Source organism: Saccostrea cucullata, unplaced genomic scaffold, assembly GCF_032062105.1.
Source record: "Saccostrea cucullata isolate Sc308-1 unplaced genomic scaffold, CSIRO_AGI_Scuc_v1 ctg307, whole genome shotgun sequence".
NCBI lineage: Eukaryota > Metazoa > Mollusca > Bivalvia > Ostreida > Ostreidae > Saccostrea > Saccostrea cuccullata.
Window position 1 is genome coordinate 346563 of NW_026931525.1, and position 22507 is coordinate 369069.

A 22507-nucleotide genomic window follows, 5' to 3' on the forward strand; every position below is an offset into this window, starting at 1 on the left:
AATTGTTTAAAGCAATATGAGCTGCATGTTTGACATCGGAAAAAAAAATTTGCAAATTTGTAATTAACTATTTCAATGACAGAATAATAGAACATTTATAAACTTCTGTTGTTCATATTTGCTATGGAAAAACTTTTTATAAGCTTTGATTGAAGCAAAATTGAATTATTGTCGTCCTGTATAATAATGATTTCTTATATAATACTGTGTATTCGGTTGTACAGAAATATTTCTTCTGAAACATTTTTAAACTTTATTTTGGTCTTGTTAAATATCAGATCATTAAAAGCATATTATAAGTTAAGAAAGGATTTCATTGATTTGAACCCTGAGATTAAAACCAGTATACATGTATTTGACTCTACCATTAAACCAATTCTGCAGAGGTATGGGGTGCAAGTAATATAAATACTAAAAGATTCCTAAACTGCCAAAATTTAGCAGTTGAAGACTGCTTTAAAAATCTACCCAGTGAAAGAATAAATTCTGTAAATATATTCTCTGTGTTCATAAGAAAAGCACAAATTGTGCAGTATTGTCTGAATTGGGAAGGTTCCCCCTGCATTATGATATTGTCAGGTTGTTGATTAAAATTTGGTATGGATTTGAAAATTTGTCCATAGAATTTCCTTTACTTAAGGATGCATATGAATGTAGTAAAAAACTTTTTGTGAATGGCAAGAGCTCATGGTTTGCATTTATACAGAAATTAAGAAAAATACTAAAAGATGAGGTTATTTGTTATGGGAAATATAAATTTAAGTCATTCTGTCATAAAACTTTATTAGATTATTATGTGAAAAAATGGTATACAAGTCAACAAAGTTATGCTGATGGCAAATTAACCACATATGTGAAACTCAAACAAAATCGAGGTTGTGAGAATTATTAATCAGTTGTTAAAAATTTTCATCACAGAAAATATCTACGTAAATTAAGAATTTCCTGTCACAGATTACAAACTGAAGTGGGAAGATTTACCAATATTCCCCGAGAAGATCGATTATGTAATAGATGTAATTCTAACAGCATAGATGATGAAGCTCATTTTTAATAACATGTAAAAAAGAAGATGGGGGATAAGGCAGTCAGAATGCCTATAGCGACAGATATTAAGAAATCATATTTAATAGGTGTATTGAGTATTTAAATTTACCTCTCATTGTTGAAATTTATGAAATTATGAGAAAAAAAAACATTTCCTGAGAGAAAATAAATGTCTTTAAAAAATTTCAGTTATAAAAATATTAGATCGAACCCCCAGCAATAAAATACCGAAGTATCATACTGCTTTGAGACTAACGCGCTAACCACTATGCTACATGCATGGCTCATGATAATTAGGAGCATTTAAATTGTGTTTGTGATATGACCCTTGACTTATGGACTTGAAGTATTTCTCGGAAAGAATTAGATGCGAATGTTTTGTCATAAAAGTGTACTTTTAAGGTATAGTGGGTCTTCTCTCCATTTTTTGTAAACCAAAAAATATTTATTTTATCGCAAACTTTTAGGATTATCTTTCAAAAAAATGGAGCGAAGACCCACTCATATTTAAACAATTTTGTTAAAGTATGAAAAAATAATCGTTTTTGTTCTTTTAAGAACAGATGATATAAACAAACTTTTGTCAAAGAATTTGAAACTAACAACTCGGGTCATGTTTAAATGAATAAAATGAATATCTTTCACCGCCTAGTTTTAATTTTTTATTCAAATTTGCACAAAAATGGAATTTAAAGTGAAAAATATTTGTATAGATTAATAAGGATGGTTTCAGAGGGGCAGACTTTTGAACATCACAGAAGGTTAAAATGTCTTTATATTCTAGAAATTTATTATTTGCATCATTTGCAATGGAATTAGGCCAAAATATATACCAATCCAGCATCCATTTTTTGTTTGTTTCATCTGTCCTTAAGTCTGTGTATGCTTTTTCATAGTATAGGCAAATGTTTTCAGACTTTGTGAGATTTTTGTAAATTATAGAGATTTTACATTAAATATACTTTAATATTAGATGAAATATGAAATAAAATTTTGATATAATTGAGATTAAATTTTCCACTTCTTATCTGTCGCGCTATAGACATTCTGCCGCCTTATTCCCCCATCTTCTTTGATCATCAAAGAAAAGAAATATTTCAGTTAATTGATAATAAATTTCCACAATTCTCAGCTTTAGATGATGAACAAAAATTTATTGATTACTCAATACAGAAGATAAGGAAACTCTTATATTTTGTAGGCACATTTATAAATGATAACATATGTTATAGTAGTATTGGTCTTTTACACATACATGTATGCATATTGTTGTATTCCTTTTAATTGAAATAGGATTATGTCAATTACTAACTGTATAATTGTTTTGCTATTCATTAGCTTCACTTTTCCTTATTATTGTAATAATCTCATACTTGTCTGTTATGGGCTCTAAATTAGAAATAAAATGTTCTGTTCTGTTCTGTTCTATATGGCAAGAAATTAGTGCTGACTTTCACCTATGTTCATTTGTAACCGGCAACACAGGTTACATAACTTTTTCACCGGGGAGCTAATAATTTCCATTTATTCCGTTTTTAATTGGTTACAGTGGTTAGACCCCTTTTCGTTTCAGATGATCTGTAACCATTGTAACTATATGTCATCAAAGAAATATATTTGTAACCAATGCAACCTAAAAAATATTACACCCTGGTTCTTCTAGACTTTACAGACCAGCATTCTTCAATTTAGAGATAAATATGTAACCTATGTTACTGGATGAAATAGTCTTGTAACAGGGTTACAAATGAACATAGGTAAAAGTCAGCACTATACTTTCTCAGTGGCGGATTTAAGGGGGGCGCGCCCCCTGAAATTGTCAAAATTAACGTAAATCACAGTTTGTCTAGAAAATGTAAATATGTATACTTGGTAGACCTCATTTTTAGCCTACAAAATCTATAGAATCCAGGAGCTTCCGGGGGCTTCGCCCCCTGGGTCCCCACCACGCTTTGCCCTGGACCCACTGGGGGCCTCAAGGCGGCCCCCAGACCCATTGCCTACTTTTGGCGCCCCCTCTAAGTTCAATTCCTGGATCCGCGCCTGTTTCTTGCCACACTATCGGCAAATAATCCGTTATTGTTTTAAATCTCGGATATCTACAAATTCTACATGTATGAAACGCGACTGATTTTCCAAATATATCTGTAATTCACATCTATTTCTAAAAAGGCAACCATATATAGACCACATAACTAAATACACCACCATCCCCTTGTAAAAAAAAAAAAACGATATCTAGATATTGAATAATTTACTGAAAAGCTGAAGTTTAAATGCGCACATTTAAATGATTAATTTTAAGTGTAAAGTTGGTACAAAATGATATAACCAATACACTATTTATTTTCTTTCGATTAACATTTTTTATCCCGTGGGGGGCCCCAATTACTATTAGCAACTGTCAACTAAAAACCGGAAGTGTAAAATAGCAAGTAGGGAATTCGCAATGAATTGTGGGATACAAAATTCCGTAGGAAGAAAACGCAAGACTGCTTTAAAATCAATGGAACCGATGGTTTACAATTGAACTGTCAAAAGCTTTTCTCCATAAAGACTTGCATTGGATTTTTGACGCATATCTTTCATAATGGATGCAAGAATAGTCAAGAAAACCCAGGACACTTTGGGGAAAATAATCAAGAAGCCACCACTCACTGAAAAATTGTTAAATAAACCACCGTTCCGATTTTTACATGATATAGTGACTTCGGTGAGTACAGTACATCTATTCTAAATGTTATGGTTTTGTCCTAACAAAATCTGATAAAAAATGTTCAAACATTTGTTTTGATATTTGCTTTGTGTAAAAAGGAGGGGGGTTATAATCTAGACAGTGTGTACATACTTGTATAAATGTAGATCTATACCTGATTTAGCTGCAGCACTGAAGCTCTCTGCTTGAGAAAATTTAGACAGATAAAGCAGAGAGCTACAGATCCATGCGTTGTAAAAACCTTCGATTTACGCCGCCGATCATTATACGCTCCTTTCAGGTATTATTTCTTGTAGTTTATGCTTTTCTTTGTTCGTAGAATGGTATCCGATATTTACTCATATATTTACTTCAATTATTGATACTTTATTTACCTTTCAACGTTTCGAAACAGTCCTGTCAGTCTGTGGTATTGGAATGTCAAGTTTAACATCTCTACGAGACTATGTCCACATTGACATTCACAAATGGCCCTTCTTGAACAGTTGAAAGGTAAATTAACATTTAGAAATAGGTGTGAAATGTTACTATGTATGACGAATTATCGAATATCATTTATAAAGCGAGGGAAAACATGAAATTTAAAAAATAATACCTGAAGTGAGCAACAAAAAAATTGTGGCATAAATCGAAGGTTTTTACAACACATGAATCTGTAGCTCTCTGCTTTATCTGTCCGAATTTTCTCAAGCAGAGAGCTACAGTTCTGCAGCTATACCTGATTATAACTGAATTTATAAATTAAATTTCTTTAATTATCACTGTTTTGTTTTAGGTTATTAAAACTACAGGGTTTATGAATGGACTTTTCAAAGAAGAAGAGCTAAATTCAGAAAATGTAAAGGTCGGTAAACTTACTCATACTTAGTTAGAAAACCTGCAAGGTTTCAGGTTCCTTATTTGTCATATCTGGAATCAAAGAAGAAACTCTGTGAGGGTAATTTATTGTGGTGATCAGGCAGCTTCCTTCAATGGTGAACAGTTAGCCCTGACATGATTGTTAAAACTTTTCAAATGTCAGTTTAATTGTTAAATTTTTTTTTTAAATCTCAACACCACAAGCATTTAGATGAATAGATTGCTTCAATCCAATGGACAAATTCGGACTTTTTGGGAACATAAGAAATAAAGTAGTACTTGTCAGATAAACATACCCAAAACTGACTGTGAAATACAAACAAATAAAATGAACATAATGATGTAGAATGATACTTTCTTTTTATTTCCATTTGACATCCTGTTCATATGCACATATTGTGCCATTACCATGATTACTGCCAAAATTTATTATGAAATTCCACATACTTCTCAAGATATGCTGGAATTAATTCCAAAAGTGATCCATTTTTCTCAGGTAGTTTTAGCTTGGTTTCTGATCATTTACACTTTTTTTGTAAAAGAGGATACAATCATTATAGTGATGGGAATTGGTAAGAATTTCATAATCGATGATTGGGTTACCATAAATAACTAATCATCAATTAAAATCAGCCATTCAAAACTTAAATCTATCAATTTAAACAGGTAAATTAAGATAAGAATAAATTGAGTACTTTCTGTGGCGGCCCAGCTGGTCCTCCATTTATTTTGTAAAACCCAGAGTACGCCCATACCCAGGAAAATGCTTTGTTTTCTGGGTATATAAATACATTTTCAAGTTAATTTACACCATTACGTTGCACAAATAAGTTAATGGCTATATGGAGGCTGGAAAATTTTGCTTCAAAACTATTACGCTTGTAAAATAAATTAATAAACCGATTAATCAGAATTTTAAAAATGCAATCTAGCACTTGGATTATGCCAGCAGTCGACTAATTTTCGTTTATAATCGATGACTGGAACACCACTAACAATCAGGGGCTCAAGCTAATTTCAAATAAAGAAAAATAATTGATTTCGGCATATTTTTAAGCATATGGGGTTTCTGCATGAACTTTGGTAGTAAGAATTTTAGATTATTTACACATGATTTTAAATTATTTGATTTCTAGTATTTTTGGCCAATTTAAATACCTTTATATCTGGGAAGACTATACCTTTACTTTTGTTTGATACTGCCCTTAAGCTTTATACATGTATCTGAATACAATTAAATTTCTCTAGTTGTTTCTCTTGAAATAGTTTTTCTTTATTTTTAATTACAGGATAAAGACAGTAAAATTGCTTTCCTACAGAAGGCTATAGACTTTACATGTAAGTATATATATCTTAGTTATCCTTTATTGTTACTTATGTCACAGAATTACATATACATGATATAGGCATACTCTTCAATTGGTAATCATGGTAATGAAAGTGCTGTAATTGACTGGACAATGAACTTGTAGCATATCAGTTAGATGATTTCAGTTCTATAAAAAATTATTCAGTTGCAAGTTACTAAGAATGATTCATTAATCATGTTAATATTCAAAATTTTAAGAAGTAATCAATGTGTGTAATTAGGTAACAAATTATTACTTAGGCAATTAATGATCATTATGCATTAAAAACAAACTTTTTAGAGTTAAATTAATTTCTAAAATAAAAAAATGTTTAATTTCTACATTTTCTAGTAAAATAATCATAGAGTTCAAGCTTCTACACTTCGAGCATGACATATTTCTCCATTTACTCATGTACCATACATTATGATACATGTATAAACATGATACATATATATGGGAAAAAACACAGGGGCTGGTAACATACATGTACTGTACCGGGGGGGGGGGGGGGGGGGGGGGGATTTGATTTTACGTAATCACTATATGTATACAAAAAGGTACGTATATTGATTACGTAAAATCAAATACAGTATGTTACCGGCCCCTTTGGGAAAAAAGTCTAAATATTAAAAAAAAAAATTAGGCAAAAAATTTTTTTTGGAAGGGGGTAGGGTTTATCTTGTTCATTGATACAGTGAAAATGTGAAATTTATTTTCTATAAAAAATGAATTGGAGAGAAGATATGGATCAAAACATACTGCCCAAGATCATATGAATCTTTAAGTTGAACAAGTTTTCCCATTCCATTTCAGCAATGGTTGCAGGGAAGTCTTTATCTGTGAAGCCAGCCAAGATTGTAGCAGGTCATGAACCTGAGAAAACAAATGAGTTTCTACAGGCTTTAGCTGCTGCCATAAATAAAGGGGTTAGTGTCATTATCAACTGATTGTGAACATGTAATAGTATTATTGAACTTCTGTATCCACAACTCCAATGTCTACCATAGCATGGTTATGTTGAAGTGAGGAGGGAGGTTCTTACTGCCTTCCTATTAGTATTTTCACCTCAGTAGATCCAGCAAGTTCCTGTTCATGGGTTTTGTTTTTGTCAGTGATTTACATTTGTAATTGAAAACATTCATGTACAAATATTTACATTCAGTGTAATTTTCTTTAAGAAATCCATTAGAAGTCTATGGCGTTCAAATTTCTATAACACACACGAAACCTTGTCACCGCAAGGTAGAATACACAGTAGGAACTATATGCATTTTTCAAAACTCTGACACATCAAAATTACGATGTTTTTTGACTCAATTTAATAAAAAAATATATATATAACCACGTTAAATTAAAGTAAAAAAAAAAAAAAAAACAAATGTGTGTTTAAAATTAATTTGTCACTTTTTTCCTCACAATGTTCGTTTGCATTATTAAACTTTGCAACGTCACAAATGGCTTTTATGTCTATATAGCACACCAGTTTTTAAGGGCGCTTAATTCACATTAAACATTACCGAAATTAACAATTATGAAGAAGAAAAGTTGGAGAATGTTAACAAAAGCATAAAATAACGCACGGTATTCAATTTTTTGACACAGCCAGGTGTGTTATAGGACCAAAGACATCCCAAAATATCAATTCAGTGCTTAAATATGAGTAGGTAGTGTTAGACTGATTCAAAAGAAATGAAACAAAACCTCATCTTTGCATAGTAAAGGAATATAGGAGTTAGTTATTGCAAATCAGTTTAAAATTATATGTGTTTATATTTAGGAAGTGAAAGTGCATCTGATCTCTCTGCATGTGTGAATAATATACATTTATTGCATGATAGTGAGGGAGACATGAAGATTTCTTTGCCCATGAAAAATCATATTCGCCGAGGGCAACACCCCAGGGGAATATGATTTTTCATGGGTGAAGAAATCTTCATGTCTCCCTCACTATAATGCAATAAATTGTTTATTTTACAGAATTAAGCACAATTCAAAAAATATAAAGAATATCATGAATAAAGTAAACATTTTATATGTATGTACAACATGAAACATATGAAGTAAAACCATTAGCCGCACGTCATTAACAAAAATCTCTTGACAAGTCAATGTGTTTTAATTATACACCCTTGTAAAATTCAAAACCCACCCTCATTAAAATCTATATTCTAAATATTTACAATATACTTTTGAATCTACACAATAAATCAACGAAGTAAACAACCTAATGCAGTATATTAAATATCTTAGTCACTGCTTTGTGAAGTCACAATCATGAAACACAACGTTTTGTTGCAGGGCAAACACGACGGTCACATGCCTGTCTTGGCCAATCAGATTCTATTTTACTAGTGATTATTTATACCGTATGAGTGGATATTTTACATTTTTAGCGAGACACAAATTTAGCGATTTTCTCTTTAAAAATGGTCATTTATTTTTAGCGAGATGTTATTTTAGCGATTTTAGAATGCATAGTGAAGAAGCTATTACAAATAAAACGCAATTAATTTTTAGCGATATTCAATTTTAGCGACCTCGGCACCCTTGCTAATATTGCCAAAATTAAATCCTCGCTAAAAATTCTACTTATACAGTATGAGGTATAATAATACATTTTGTATAATGCAAGGCAGTAAGTGACTGTTTAATAACATATAGCTTGTGATTGAAGGTTGACAATGATGAGTATGTGGCCAAGATGAATAAAGGAGGAGGTGAACCAAAGGAGGAAAAGAGGGATAAGTCAAAGGAGGGCAGCCGGGAAGATCGCAAAAAGAGGGACTCAGAGGTTTGTCAGGTTTTTCTTTTCACTGAAGTATAGTTTATCCTCTTTTATTGACCTGTCATGTATATGGCCAGGGCAAATAATGATTTCTCATTTCTATCATCTGCTGGTCTATCTGTTAAAAGACAAGAGCTTTATATGAATCTCTTTTTTTGATTAGGATAAAAAAGACAGAGATAAAAGTGCAAGTAGGGAAAAAAGTAGGGAACGACACAGAGACAAAGAAGAAAGACATAAAGACAGAGAAGATCGCCATAGAGATGATGAGGATCGTCATAGAGACAAGAAGGATCGCCATAGAGACAAAGAGGGTCGCCACAGGGACAAAGAGGAACGTGATGGGGAAAAGGAAGAGAGACACAAAGACCGGGAGGAGAGACACAGGGAACGAAAAGAAAGGAGGAAGGTAAGCATACAATAACAAGGCTCAAAGATGAGTGTTTACCCGGCCTCTCTTTGGTAAATTATATATGTACACAGTACATGTTCATGCTCATATTCCGATATGTTAATTAAATATAGGTCTCTGCATATTGTGAAAAACATGTACTACTATTTAGCGGGAGTCTTGGAAAGTCTTAAGTCATTTATACTTTGAGTTGTGCATGTAGACTGAATTAGTACATTGAATTTGATGTATGATTGTGCCCTTTTGTCTTACATTTTATCTTTAAGTTCTGCTCTTCTTTAATGGTTGTCATTTATGGTGTAATGTGGTTTATAACTAAAAATAAAATGTAGGTTGTACACTGACACTAGCTCACAGAAATGGTAATTTCTGTCAGTTTTTATTTTTAAAGAATTATACCTTTCCTGTAGTTCTGTCACAAAGATGCTATTAATTGTCCTGATAAACAGGCCCAGATTGAATCTTTGGAGACTGTAGGAGCTGCCAGGCTGGATTCTGATAACAGCACTGCCTCAGACATAGATCAGTTAGATGGACTGTCTCAGAACGAGGCTACAGAGCTAGACATAGAGTCCCCACCACTGGATACAAGTCATATGTCAAAACACAACAGACCAGGGGCTGCACGGCCTAGAGCTTCAAGACAAAGAGAGATGAAGGTGGCAGCTGAGAGTTATCCTCCAAAGGAGGAAATACAGGTAGCTGTCTTTGATGGTGAACAGAGTACACAATCAAGTAGTGAGCACTCAGTCACTGGAGAAGTAAAAACTGAGAGGAATAGAATGACAGGAACTAAGAGTCGAATGGCAGTTCGTCAACGGAGTGACAAACTTGATCCTCATCAAGGTGGAACAAAGAGTAGAGCAGCAAGGAGACCTGCTGAAATAGTAAATGATGATCCACAGGGTCATGTTGGGTCAAAGATCAAAGGTCAAAGAACAGGAATAATGGTACAGGTGGAGAAAAATGCAAGATTGGACCCAGCCCAGACGAGAGTCAAGGATGAAGTTGGGGGGTCATTAGAGCAGGGAAGACAAACAGGAGAACAGTATCACAAAAAACCCAAGGAGAGTGCAGGAGTCCAATTTACACAGAGCACAAAGGAACCAGAACAAGAGCAGAGCCCAGTCATCGAGAAGAGTCCAAAAGAAGGAAAACATACAGGCAAAGTTGTTACCAAAGAGGGTTTATTGAGAGACAGAAAGAGTGGTAAAAGAGGGAGTCCTGAACAGGCGTCGCCTAAATTCATCCCCAGGAAACAATCTAGAATAGCATTTGATCAGGGATATATGGAAAGAAAAATTAGGGAAAAGAAAAGGCAAGGTTCTATGTATAGCATTCAGAGAGACTGGAAAAGGGCTGAGAGAGCAATGCATAGCCGTGAGATTGATAGACAGAGAGGGACTTCTAGAAAAGAGTCAGATAAAGAGACAGATGTAACAGTTGATACTTCTGTAGTTCTCATTTGTTTGTTCATCAGTTGGTTTGTTTGGAACTTATGAGTTTCCAAATTTTGTGTTTTCACATTTCATGCAGTTATTCTTTGATTTTAGTGTTTCATTTTATTTGGAATGTTTTACTAGAGATGTTCAATGGTTTCTTTTTTTTCTGGTTTTTAGCTCACCTGAGCCGAAGGCTCAAGTGAGCTTTTCTGGTCACATTTTGTCCGGCGTCCGTCTGTCCATCTGTCTGTCTAGCTGTCCGTCTGTCTGTAAACTTTTCACATTTTCGACTTCTTCTCAAGAACCGCTGGGCCAATTTTAACCAAACTTGCCACAAAGTATCCTTGGGTGAAGGGGATTCAAGTTTGTTCAAATGAAGGGCCACGCCCTTATTCAAGGGGAGATAATTGGGAATTAATGAAAATTTAGTGGCATATTTAAAAAATCTTCTTCTCAAGAACCACTGTGCCAGGAAAGATGAAACTTATGGGGAAACATCCTCAGGTAGTGTAGATTCAAGAAATTTGTTCTTTTAAAAATCATGACCCATAATTCATCGGGGGTAGTTTGTTCAAATCATGACCCCGGGGCCAAAATGGCCGACCAAAGTTTTACATAGAAATATAGAGGAAAATTCTTTAAAAATCTTCTTCTCAAGAATGACAAAGCCCTAATTCATCATATTTATATGGAAGCATGTTCAGGTAGTGTAGATTACAAGAAATATATGAAAATTCTTTAAAAATCATGACAAAGCCCCAGGTAGTGGATTCAAGTTTGTTCAAATCATGACCCCCCGGGGTAGGGTGGGGCCAAAATGGCCGACCAAACTTTTGCATAGAAATATATAGGAAAATTCTTTTAAAAATCTTCTCAAGAATGACAAAGCCATAATTCATCATATTTATATGGAAGCATGTTCAGGTAGTATAGATTCAAGTTTGTTCAAATCATGACCCCTGGGGGTAGGGCGGGGCCAAAATGGCCGACCAAAGTTTTACATAGAAATATATAGGAAAATTCTTTAAAAATCTTCTTCTCAAGAATGACAAAGCCATAATTCATCATATTTATATGGGAGCATGCTCAGGTAGTGTAGATTCAAGTTTGTTCAAATCATGACCCCCCGGGGGTAGGGCGGGGCCAAAATGGCCGACCAAAGTTTTACATAGAAATATATAGGAAAATTCTTTAAAAATCTTCTTCTCAAGAATGACAAAGCCCTAATTCATCATATTTATATGGAAGCATGTTCAGGTAGTGTAGATTCAAGTTTGTTCAAATCATGACCCCCCGGGGTAGGGTGGGGCCAAAATGGCCGACCAAACTTTTGCATAGAAATATATAGGAAAATTCTTTTAAAAATCTTCTCAAGAATGACAAAGCCATAATTCATCATATGTATATGGAAGCATGTTCAGGTAGTATAGATTCAAGTTTGTTCAAATCATGACCCCTGGGGGTAGAGCGGGGCCAAAATGGCCGACCAAAGTTTTACATAGAAATATATAGGAAAATTCTTTAAAAATCTTCTTCTCAAGAATGACAAAGCCATAATTCATCATATTTATATGGGAGCATGCTCAGGTAGTGTAGATTCAAGTTTGTTCAAATCATGACCCCCCGGGGGTAGGGCGGGGCCAAAATGGCCGACCAAAGTTTTACATAGAAATATATAGGAAAATTCTTTAAAAATCTTCTTCTCAAGAATGACAAAGCCATAATTCATCATATTTATATGGAAGCATGTTCAGGTAGTGTAGATTCAAGTTTGTTCAAATCATGACCCCCCGGGGTAGGGTGGGGCCAAAATGGCCGACCAAACTTTTGCATAGAAATATATAGGAAAATTCTTTTAAAAATCTTCTCAAGAATGACAAAGCCATAATTCATCATATTTATATGGAAGCATGTTCAGGTAGTATAGATTCAAGTTTGTTCAAATCATGACCCCTGGGGGTAGAGCGGGGCCAAAATGGCCGACCAAAGTTTTACATAGAAATATATAGGAAAATTCTTTAAAAATCTTCTTCTCAAGAATGACAAAGCCATAATTCATCATATATATATATGGAAGCATGCTCAGGTAGTGTAGTTTCAAGTTTGTTCAAATCATGACCCCCCGGGGTAGGGCGGGGCCAAAATGGCCGACCAGAGTTTTACATAGAAATATATAGGAAAATTCTTTAAAAATCTTCTCAAGAATGACAAAGCCATAATTCATCATACAATGTATTTATATGGAAGCATGCTCAAGTAGTGTAGATTCAAATTTGTTCAAATCATGACCCCCAGGGGTAGGGCGGGGCCAAAACGGCCGACCAAAGTTTTTAAAGACATATATAGGAAAATTCTTTAAAAATCATTTTCTAAAAAATAGCAAGTCCATGATTGGTCATGGGACTACTTTTGGATTTAAACTTTACAATAAAAAGCCATTTTCTACTTTTTCCTACCCTTAGTGCTCAGGTGAGCGATGTGGCCCATGGGCCTCTTGTTTTGTATACAATTGTCTATACTTGTGATGATATTGTTTAAATTATAAATCTTTGATTTTAAATAATGTATGAAAATATGCAAATATTTCAAGGAACAGCATGATTTTGAAGGAAAAAGTGCTAATTAAATAACATTTTGTGCTAAGGGATATTAAAACATTTGCAGAACCAGAAGTTATATATCTTTAAAATGTCCAGAAGAATATTTTCTATTCATGAATCTATTTGCATAAGAATGCCATTTTAATTAATATCTTTAATTATATATGCTCTATTATTTTAGCACCAAGATGAAGAAAGTAAAGAGAATGACCCTTCACAAATGAATGGAGAGAAAGAGGTATGTATTTACCACGTTAACTGGGCCAATTTTTCATGACATTGGGTGATTACTATAGTTACACATTAATCAAGCCATATAGAAGAAAAAGCTGCAGCATCGTTTTTAAAACTTATAATGATTTAAATGTACTTTGTTTATGTGGAGTGGCAAGTTAAAAAATACTTGTTCTTTTTTTGTGTAGTATAGACACAATTTTTATCAAAAACTTCATATTTGTTGCTTATTTGTATATATGCATAGTATATTATATTCATGACAAATCAATTTAGATAGATTCTTTAAATGAATGTACAAACACATGAGCAAGTAACAACTGTTTATATAACATTTATAATACATTTTACATTAAAATGATAGAAATAAAAACTAACAATTTATTATAATAACTTTTCATTTGTTAGGAGAGTCCAACCAAGTTAGCCCGCCCTTCCTCTGCCAAAGGTTCTAGAAGGCGACGTGAAGGTTTGTCCTATTTAACATCCCATCCATGCTTACAAGTTTGGCCTTTATCAAGCAATAATTAAATAACTGTGTGATTCATTAATTCCTTCAAAATTCTTTTTGTTATCACAAAAACCCTACAATTTATAAAAGTTTATTAACTAACATCTTGCATAGAATTAGTATTGAAAAATGGAATGAAAAAGTAGAAAACTGAATGCTCTTTGAAAATTTCTTTAAAATATTTTTTATAAATGAGAATAAGATAATATGAGAATCTGGAAGCACTGCTATGACACTAGAATCCACCCTGTCTAGCCTGCATTGTGATTCACTTGATTTTATTTATATTAGATGTTCACTTTCTTCTTCTCGTGCTAATCGTGGCATGTTTATTTACCGCCCACTTTCAGGACGCCGACACTCGAGTGATGAAGGTAGGCGTACGTCACCAGTACTTGTGTACTTAATCACTGGTGTTTCTCTAGTATTCTGTTAGCGCACCTTCTTTGCTGTGGATAGGTGTTTCATAGTTTATGTATTTAATCTAGTTCTGTCTGACTATAATCAAGATATCATTCTGTGTAAAAATTGTCTGGCAGATTTATGTACTAGCTACAGAATTTGTACACATACATTCCTGCTTGTAGAAATAATACACATAGGCAGAGTATATTTCTAGATATAAAAATAAAAAAAATTGTTTTTAGTTTATACTGTGAGAAGAATTGTGGTCTTGGTGAATAGTTTCATGTAACTCCACTAATACTATTGTACATGATTATTATTTATACATGTATATACATGTAGTAGATTTGAAATTGTTTTGATTATCATAAGTAGAGAAATTAAATAGTGTATAATAGATTCATAAAAATTAAATATGTAAAAAGAAAATTTTTTTTGTAAATAGACGTATAATTTTGATATGAGAAGTTTGTAATTAATAAGGGTCTTTCCTTTTTGTAGATACAATACCCAAACACAGTAGTAGAGTCTATAAAACACAGGGTATAATCTGCAACACTACAGTTTTAAGTTAATCCTAGTCCTGTCCAGAAAGAAGTGGTGTTACTGGTGATTAAAACACATTAAAACATAATATTTATATACGGGTTAATTACCCCGGTAGTCAGTTAAAGTGAGATATGAAATGAGTAAAATATACACTGTACTCCAGACATGTACATCTTAAAGCTTACATTAGACTTGGCAAGACTGAATCGATTTTATTAGAAGAATACTTTTAGCATGCAATTTTATTTTCAAATATCCGAAAGATTTGTTAAAATAATATATAATTTTGGATTTCTTTATGCAAAGGGAGAGAACATTGTAATTTATTAAATTATGACCACTTCTCATTGTTCATATATAGACTTAAATGTATGAAATTTATAATGAAAGTAGAAAGTGATATAATTATGAATATTGACTTATTAAATAGTAAAATACATCATGACCTCACTGTGTATTGTACATGTACATTTAATATTGAATTGTTTCTTGGAATTTCTCCATGGGTTAAGAAGTCTCTATAATAATTGTTGAATACTGTGGTAATACTTATTCACTGTCACATAGTAAGATACATACAGATAGATGTTATGGTGAATATTAAAAAATCACATGATTTTAATGCATTTATTTCAGCATTCTCACAGATAACAATGTCTTAACACTTAAATTGAGGGAATGGCTTGTTATTAACTCATGTCTTGTCTTTGGTGCATGCCACTGCATGATGCATTAATGTATGACATGTTGCATGCTGATAAGCTAAATATAAAATGTATGGCTGGCATATTGTGCCATGTAATAATCTGACATTCAGGCTTAATTTTATTTACTACATATGCATGTTATTCACCAGAACTTTATGTTCCACAAATCATGTACTGTTTCATTTTAAAATAATTATATATAAAGAAATTAACAAGTATATGCCAGTCTTCTATTTTTTTTTTCTGGCATAAGTTTGTATATCATTGACATTGTGTTCTCACGGACAATGAGAGATTATAATTTTTTTTTATTTTTTTGACAGAAGATGAACCCCCAAAGACAATGCAGGCCTCAGAAGGTGGAGAAGAAAATTTACCTCCCCAAGTGTCCGCCTCGTAAGATTGATTTATTGTTTAGCGTCCCTTTTAAGAATTTTTCATTCATATAGAGATGTCACCATCTACCAGTGAAGGTCTTCAAATTTTTACTTTACTCATCAAGCAGGGCTGTTGAGCATCATTTTTATGCCTGCCCTGACACAGCTTTTTAAGGTCTCATCTAAAAAAATAAAAACATGTACATGCACGTAAAGTTGAAAAATTGTCACCAATATTAAAATATCTGTTGTAAATATCATGAGAATTTATCTACTTGAATAGTCAAAGTTACAAATTGAAGAGCCTGGAATTTCAAACAATTTTTTACCTATATATATATATGTCAGACCCATTAAAATTGTCAAATATTGAGGGGGGGGGGGGGAGTATAAAACGATTACATATATGATATCTTAAGTGGATGAAAGGGTTACACATAAATGATAAGGCTTAATTATAAAGTTATCAGTTCTTAAATATTTCTATAGTTAGTGTTCAGATCAAGCGTGGATTCTGGAAAAAAATTTTGTTTCAAAATTAAGATTTCCCCCTCCTCTTTAAAGATTAAGTTTTATATGCACCTTTATACATATTATAAAATAATACACCACATTGTTTTGTCTTGGAAATAGGTTTACTTTAAGCTTTGATAGTGAAGTCATTCCTGTGATATAGGTATTGAAGTGTTTGATATATTTTGTAGGAGATCCCTGGCTCGACCAAGTAGTGCCCGCCCTGCTCCACCCAGAAGGAAACAAGAAGTCATAGAGAATGAACCAGCCATGAGGTTGTCCTCACAAAATTAAATTTCCGTCATACATTTACATGCATATTAGATAATCTAGCCTAAAAAGTAGAACAAAAGCAAGTGTATTGATTGAATTTTTTCCTGTCCTTTTCTTACATTTACCATCATATTCATGATGGAAAAAGATAGTGAGATTCAGTAAGTAACATTAAATTGTGGTTTTTCCTGTAGACTGGGCAGTGGTAAGCCGAGTAATGTGATCGTGGACGGAGGTCAGGACTCAGATGAGGATGAGGATGAAACGTTTATGGTGGAGGAGACGGCAGCTCCTCAGGAGCCAGAACAGGTGAGGACCCAGTCACACAGAGAATTACTAAATGGAAGTCTGGCTTAAATTTGTATGATCAACAAAGTTATGTGAAGTGTGAGTTAGCAAGGTCCCAGCCATGCAAGGAATTACTTAAAGAATGCCCAGCTTAAAACTGTATGAGCAATGTTAATTATGTGAAGTGTGAGTTAGCTATGTCCCAGGCACGGGGAGAATTACTAAATGGAAGTCAGGCTTAAAATTGTATGATCAACAATGTCTGTTATGTGAAGTGTAAGTGTGAGTATAATTTACAGGCCCCGCCCCCTCAACAGGACGAGGATGAAGAGGAGGACCATGGAGGACTGGTCAAGAAAATGTTAGAAACCAAGAAAGAACTGGAGTCAGGGAGTCAAGTCAAAAAAACAGAAATCGTGAGTTTTTTTTTCAATTTGACAATCATGTACTCCACAAATTGATGGCTCATAATGAGTGTAACTTAAAATGACAATTGAAAGTTACACGTTTTCTTGTATCAGGTATTTTCTTGTTGAATTTAAGTTTCTTGGATAAAAGCCTCACAGAAATAAAATTACCATATAGATCACAAACTCCATGCTAATTTTCAGGAAAGACCAAAGATCACTGATGCCCAGCGGATGAAACAGCGACAACAGGTTCAAAAGGAAATTGATAAGTTAAGAGTCAGTATCCAGACCCTGACTCGCAGTGCGAACCCCCTGGGTAAAGTGATGGATTACGTACAGGAAGATTTAGACTCCATGCAAAAGGAGCTACAGAGATGGAAACAAGAGAACAAGGAACACTCAATGGAGCTGAAGAGAGAGAGGAGGTACTGTCTCTAATACAATGATTAGTAGTTACTTAGTTTTATAGTGATACATGGTTAGTAAATTTTAGGGATGGGTATCGCCAAAAATTTCGTATCGCGATATATCACGATTTTTTCGCACCATATCATGATAATATCATGATATTTTTAAAAGCAGTATTGACAATGATTTTATATGAAAAGTCATAATTTTTCTTTAAAAAAAAATACGCTAGAGAAATGAAATTTTACTTTCTTGAAAATTTTGTGTATACTACAGCTTACTCCACTTATATTGAACTCGCTTATTTTGAAATTCCGCTTATTTTGAAATAGAAATAAATCCCCAGTTTTTGCCTCTCATATTCTTTGCATTAAAATAACGGTTATATTGAAATCGGATATATTGAAATTTCGCTTATATTGAAGCCACTTATAGGTCCCCACAGGTGATAATGAGTTGTTTTCATAACGGTTATATTGAAGTGCTACCTGGCAGCTGTCGTTACGCTTGGTGACAGTAATTATGTCTGACTGACCAGTTGATATACACAGGTGTGAATAATTAAGTTTTCACCTTATGTTTTTTTATACTGCATGCTCTTACGAAATAAAATTCTTCACTATTAAATTCTTTGCGTCTATGTATATAATACGGACATATTAAGGCTAAGCAGCTAAACGTAATATAGTAACCCCCACAGATCTAGGGAAAAAAACTTAACTTTGAAATTAAATACGTACTGTTAATGGCTATTGATATGCCTAAATTCGAAATAACTAAGGGATTAACCCGAGTATACATACGATGAAATACAAGCAGCGTTCGGTAGTACTCAACCGTTTATGTCCGGTAAATTTTCTCCAAAACGTAAATAAATGCAATCGGGGAATAATAATGAGGTTGAAGATTGTCTTTTCAATGAAACAAAAATAAAAAAAAAATATTTAAACTTTTAAGGACCCATATTCTATATAATCTGTTCACTGTTATAGATAAACGATGACAACATTAATTTGTTCAGGTTTGTTCTTCTTTATTTTAGATCGGGATTGAACTTGTAAAAATGGCGGCTTCACAATTTCCCTTATATTGAATTACGGATATATTGAAATAATTTGCATGGTCCCCTGAATTTCAATATATCCGGAGTAGGCTGTATATAAAATCAATTATGTTTGGACGATAAGATGCCGTTCTTTTCACTTTTTACAGCATTTTTTATACTTTCTGTAACTGTAATTTGAAAGATTGAACACATAAATGAATAATTTCTGGACTTTATAGTATGTACCTAAAGACCGGTATTTCGGTCTCCGTATCACGATACGTATCACACAACAAAAAATCGCGATAAACCGATATACCGATTAAATCGCACATCCCTAGTAAATTTTGTACCTGGTGAGTTGAATTTAAGCTTACATTAAATCTCAGTTATATTGAAAAAAAAATTGAATTTTTGTTGTAACGCATCATTTGATTGGATAAAACAATTAATCTAAATTGTTTAACCTAGGTTGCCTACTTCACAGTGACTTATGTCAAAAACGTAACAATCCGCTTGATGTTATGAATAAAATAAGAACAATTTGAGGATGTTTTTTAGGGAGAAATTTTCTTGTTTTCTATACTTAATGATTGAAAGTTAAATTATAAGGAATGAATTAAATAGCAACTCAAGTTAAACTGGTATAACCTGGGTTGGCGCAGTTTATGCTTTATAAACCTTTAAGCTGTTTATAAAAAAACGTAAACTGCTCCAACCCAATTTATACATGTACAGTATAACTTGGGTTGCTATATAATTCATTCCTAAAATGGTCCATGATGATAAACATGATAAAGATATTAGGTTTTTATTTAAATTGATTGATTTTTTTTTCCCTTGCAGTATCACAGATAAAGCTATAGAGCCTCTGAGGGCCCAGCTTACAGAAGTAGACCAGGCCATTAAAGACCAGCTGGATCTCATCGCTGCTGTAAAATCCAACATCATCCGTAATGACCAGAAAATCGACAAAATGCTCCGGAGTATAGCCAAGTCTTGATCTACCCCAGATCTGTTACAGTTATAGAAATTTAAGCATTGTTTGGCAATTGTAAACTCAAACTGTGCTAGAAGGACCAAGATTTATGTATGAGTGTTATAATGCATGTGTGTGCGAGTGTGATATGCGAGGAGCATGCAAGGACAGTACTGTTATAAGTGAGGTAGGGCATTGATATTTCAGGGTTCATGGATGAAACAGGTTAGTGATGGTTTAATATTTAGAATGCTTTTGTCACTGCCTGGTCAGCCTGAATATTTGTGTAAATTTATAAGGATGAGAAAATGTTATTTATGTGTAAGAGAGTTTGGTATGCACCTGTCAGATCTTTAAACTGTTAAAATAAATTAAGAATTCCATTTTTGAAATTTATATTTTTCTCCTCATGTATTTTTCCTTTTACAATTCCTTTGTCATTCATCATGCATTTTCCTAAGCACTGTTTTAATGGCAGTATAAAAAGATCTGATTAATTCAGTTATAGTTCTGTTGTAGTTTTATTATAACATATAATCCCTATTTACCGCCCCAGGCACATAGAAAACTGTAAAAAGGGGGCGGATTATAATTTTGGTACTCTATTTATGATATTTAATGTCATATTTAACTTCAAAAAATCTTTTGAAAAAAAAATAAATACAAGGAACTACTAAAATAATGTCTAACTTTACTTAAAGTGAAGATAATCCACCCAAATTATGCTAATTTATTCATTTCCCACTGAAAAAATGGATAATAGACAAGTTTAATTTTCACTTTCTTCAATATTTTGATATGATTCTCCTTGATTTTAATCACTGTACAGGGGGTCCTTATTACCTGACAATTGAAAAAGACCTAAGGGGGCGCTTATAGGGGCAGGGGCAGTTAATAGGGATTATACGGTAAGACATTGCGATGTTTTTATTTTCAATCAGAGTAAATTGGCATTTTACATTGATAACTATTTGTCCCCAATAAATAGTTAATAGACAATACATATTGCCTGGTCCAATAAATATGTCACCCCCCAAAAAAACTATGCATGAAATATACGGTAACTACAGTTTGTGTGCTATTAGGTATCTCAGTGGGTAGACATTATATTTTCCTATGATCTGATTTCATTATGTGTTTTACTAATTTTCTTCCTCACAGATGTGCTAGATGCTGTGATTAGTCAAGATATTACGTATAACAGTGGGTAAACAACAGACATATCATGCTATCTGTCTTATTCTGTGTTGGTATATGTTTTTCAGCAGCATTATGACACTGTTTTATCTTAAATACTGTTGAGATACTATTGGTTGCTGCATTGTGCATTTTTTGACATTGTGTAAAAGTGTGTAATTTTTTTCCATAGATGCATTAAGTGCAAGTTTCGTTTCAAGATTTTTTTTTAGAATAAATCATTTCCTTTGGTTATTTGTCTTATTTATGGTGTTTCTATTTACTTTAGTGGGGTTTAAGACAGCAATGGATTAATAAATCTATCCCTAGTTTTATGCACAGCTATTACAGACACAAAGCCATTCTATGCCATGCTCTTCATTCTTAATCAGTATCTATGTATTTACCAATAGATTTTGCTTATTTATACCAGGATTTTAAAATTATTTCTTTCAATTTATTAAAGTAAGTGTTTTGATTTTTTTTTTATCTTTACATTTAGTAGAAAGGTTAGAATTTTGTCTTGTCACAACTTAATGTATACTGACATGTTGATCAGTTGTGCTACATGTATAATAAGATAATTATTACATTGTTAGATATTTCAAAGATGTTGGCGTTTATGAAACATTTCCGTCCATTTTTTAAAGACTTGTTTTGGTCATGAAATTGAATAAAATGTTTAAGACAAGTATTTGATGGTTATTTTTGTTTGTTTGTATTTTGTATTTAATCCAAGGCAAAGAGTTCATTTGCCAGAAGTTCATTAAAAGATTGTCATTGTTGTCCTATACACGAAGTCGTTTTGTACATATCATCTGGTATATTTTCCCACCAAGAAAATTATTATTTGATAAGTAAGATGCATTTTATCTTCCATTCTGCAACGGGAATATACCTTTCAATCATCCTTGGAATAATTGGATTACAATATCTGCCAACTTCAACCTATAATTTTTGGGAACTTATTGTTAACTGAGTAGAAATATAATGAAGCTTTTTGGAAATGGAATAAAATTGAATACTGTTAAATTTCCAGCTAGTTAAGATTTTGTGAATTTATTTGTTGGTTATAGAATGACTGTTTTCCATTACCTTTTCTTTAATGTCCAAAAACTAGATTTTCAAATTATTTGTTTTCAAAATCATGACCCAATACATCAACAAACAATGACGATTCCAGAGTTATGCTTGGAGTATTATCTTAAATTGAAACTTTGCCGGAAGAATGATATTTTTTTTTTTGGTAGTTTCATTGACCTAAAGTATCTCCTTTTAAGGTCTATGATTTGAATTAAAATCCACTTGTGACGCCACTCTTTTTTCTTTGAGCGCTGCATTATTTTTCAGAAATAGAGAGTTGCAAAATACATGAAAATAGATGTTATATTTATATTCTCCTTCCTTTGCCTTCACCAAG

The 22507-nt window shown here is 33.0% G+C and overlaps 1 protein-coding gene across 2 annotated transcripts; it reads left to right on the forward strand.

The window, feature by feature from the left end:
• Positions 1 to 3491: 3491 nt before the first annotated feature.
• LOC134232847 (TRAF3-interacting protein 1-like) lies at positions 3492 to 21778 on the forward strand. 2 transcript variants are annotated; one of them, XM_062714823.1, is made up of 16 exons: positions 3492 to 3760; positions 4539 to 4607; positions 5911 to 5959; positions 6787 to 6899; positions 8648 to 8764; positions 8922 to 9167; positions 9620 to 10606; positions 13394 to 13450; positions 13855 to 13915; positions 14308 to 14331; positions 15942 to 16014; positions 16700 to 16783; positions 16976 to 17090; positions 17369 to 17485; positions 17681 to 17904; positions 19779 to 21778. In XM_062714823.1, the coding sequence occupies exons 1-16, from the start codon at positions 3638 to 3640 to the stop codon at positions 19933 to 19935; spliced, it is 2616 nt and encodes an 871-aa protein (XP_062570807.1). In that variant the 5' UTR covers positions 3492 to 3637; the 3' UTR covers positions 19936 to 21778. The 2 variants fall into 2 exon arrangements, with proteins under 2 accessions (XP_062570807.1, XP_062570808.1); XM_062714824.1 differs by lacking the exon at positions 14308 to 14331.
• The last annotated feature ends 729 nt before the right edge of the window (positions 21779 to 22507 follow it).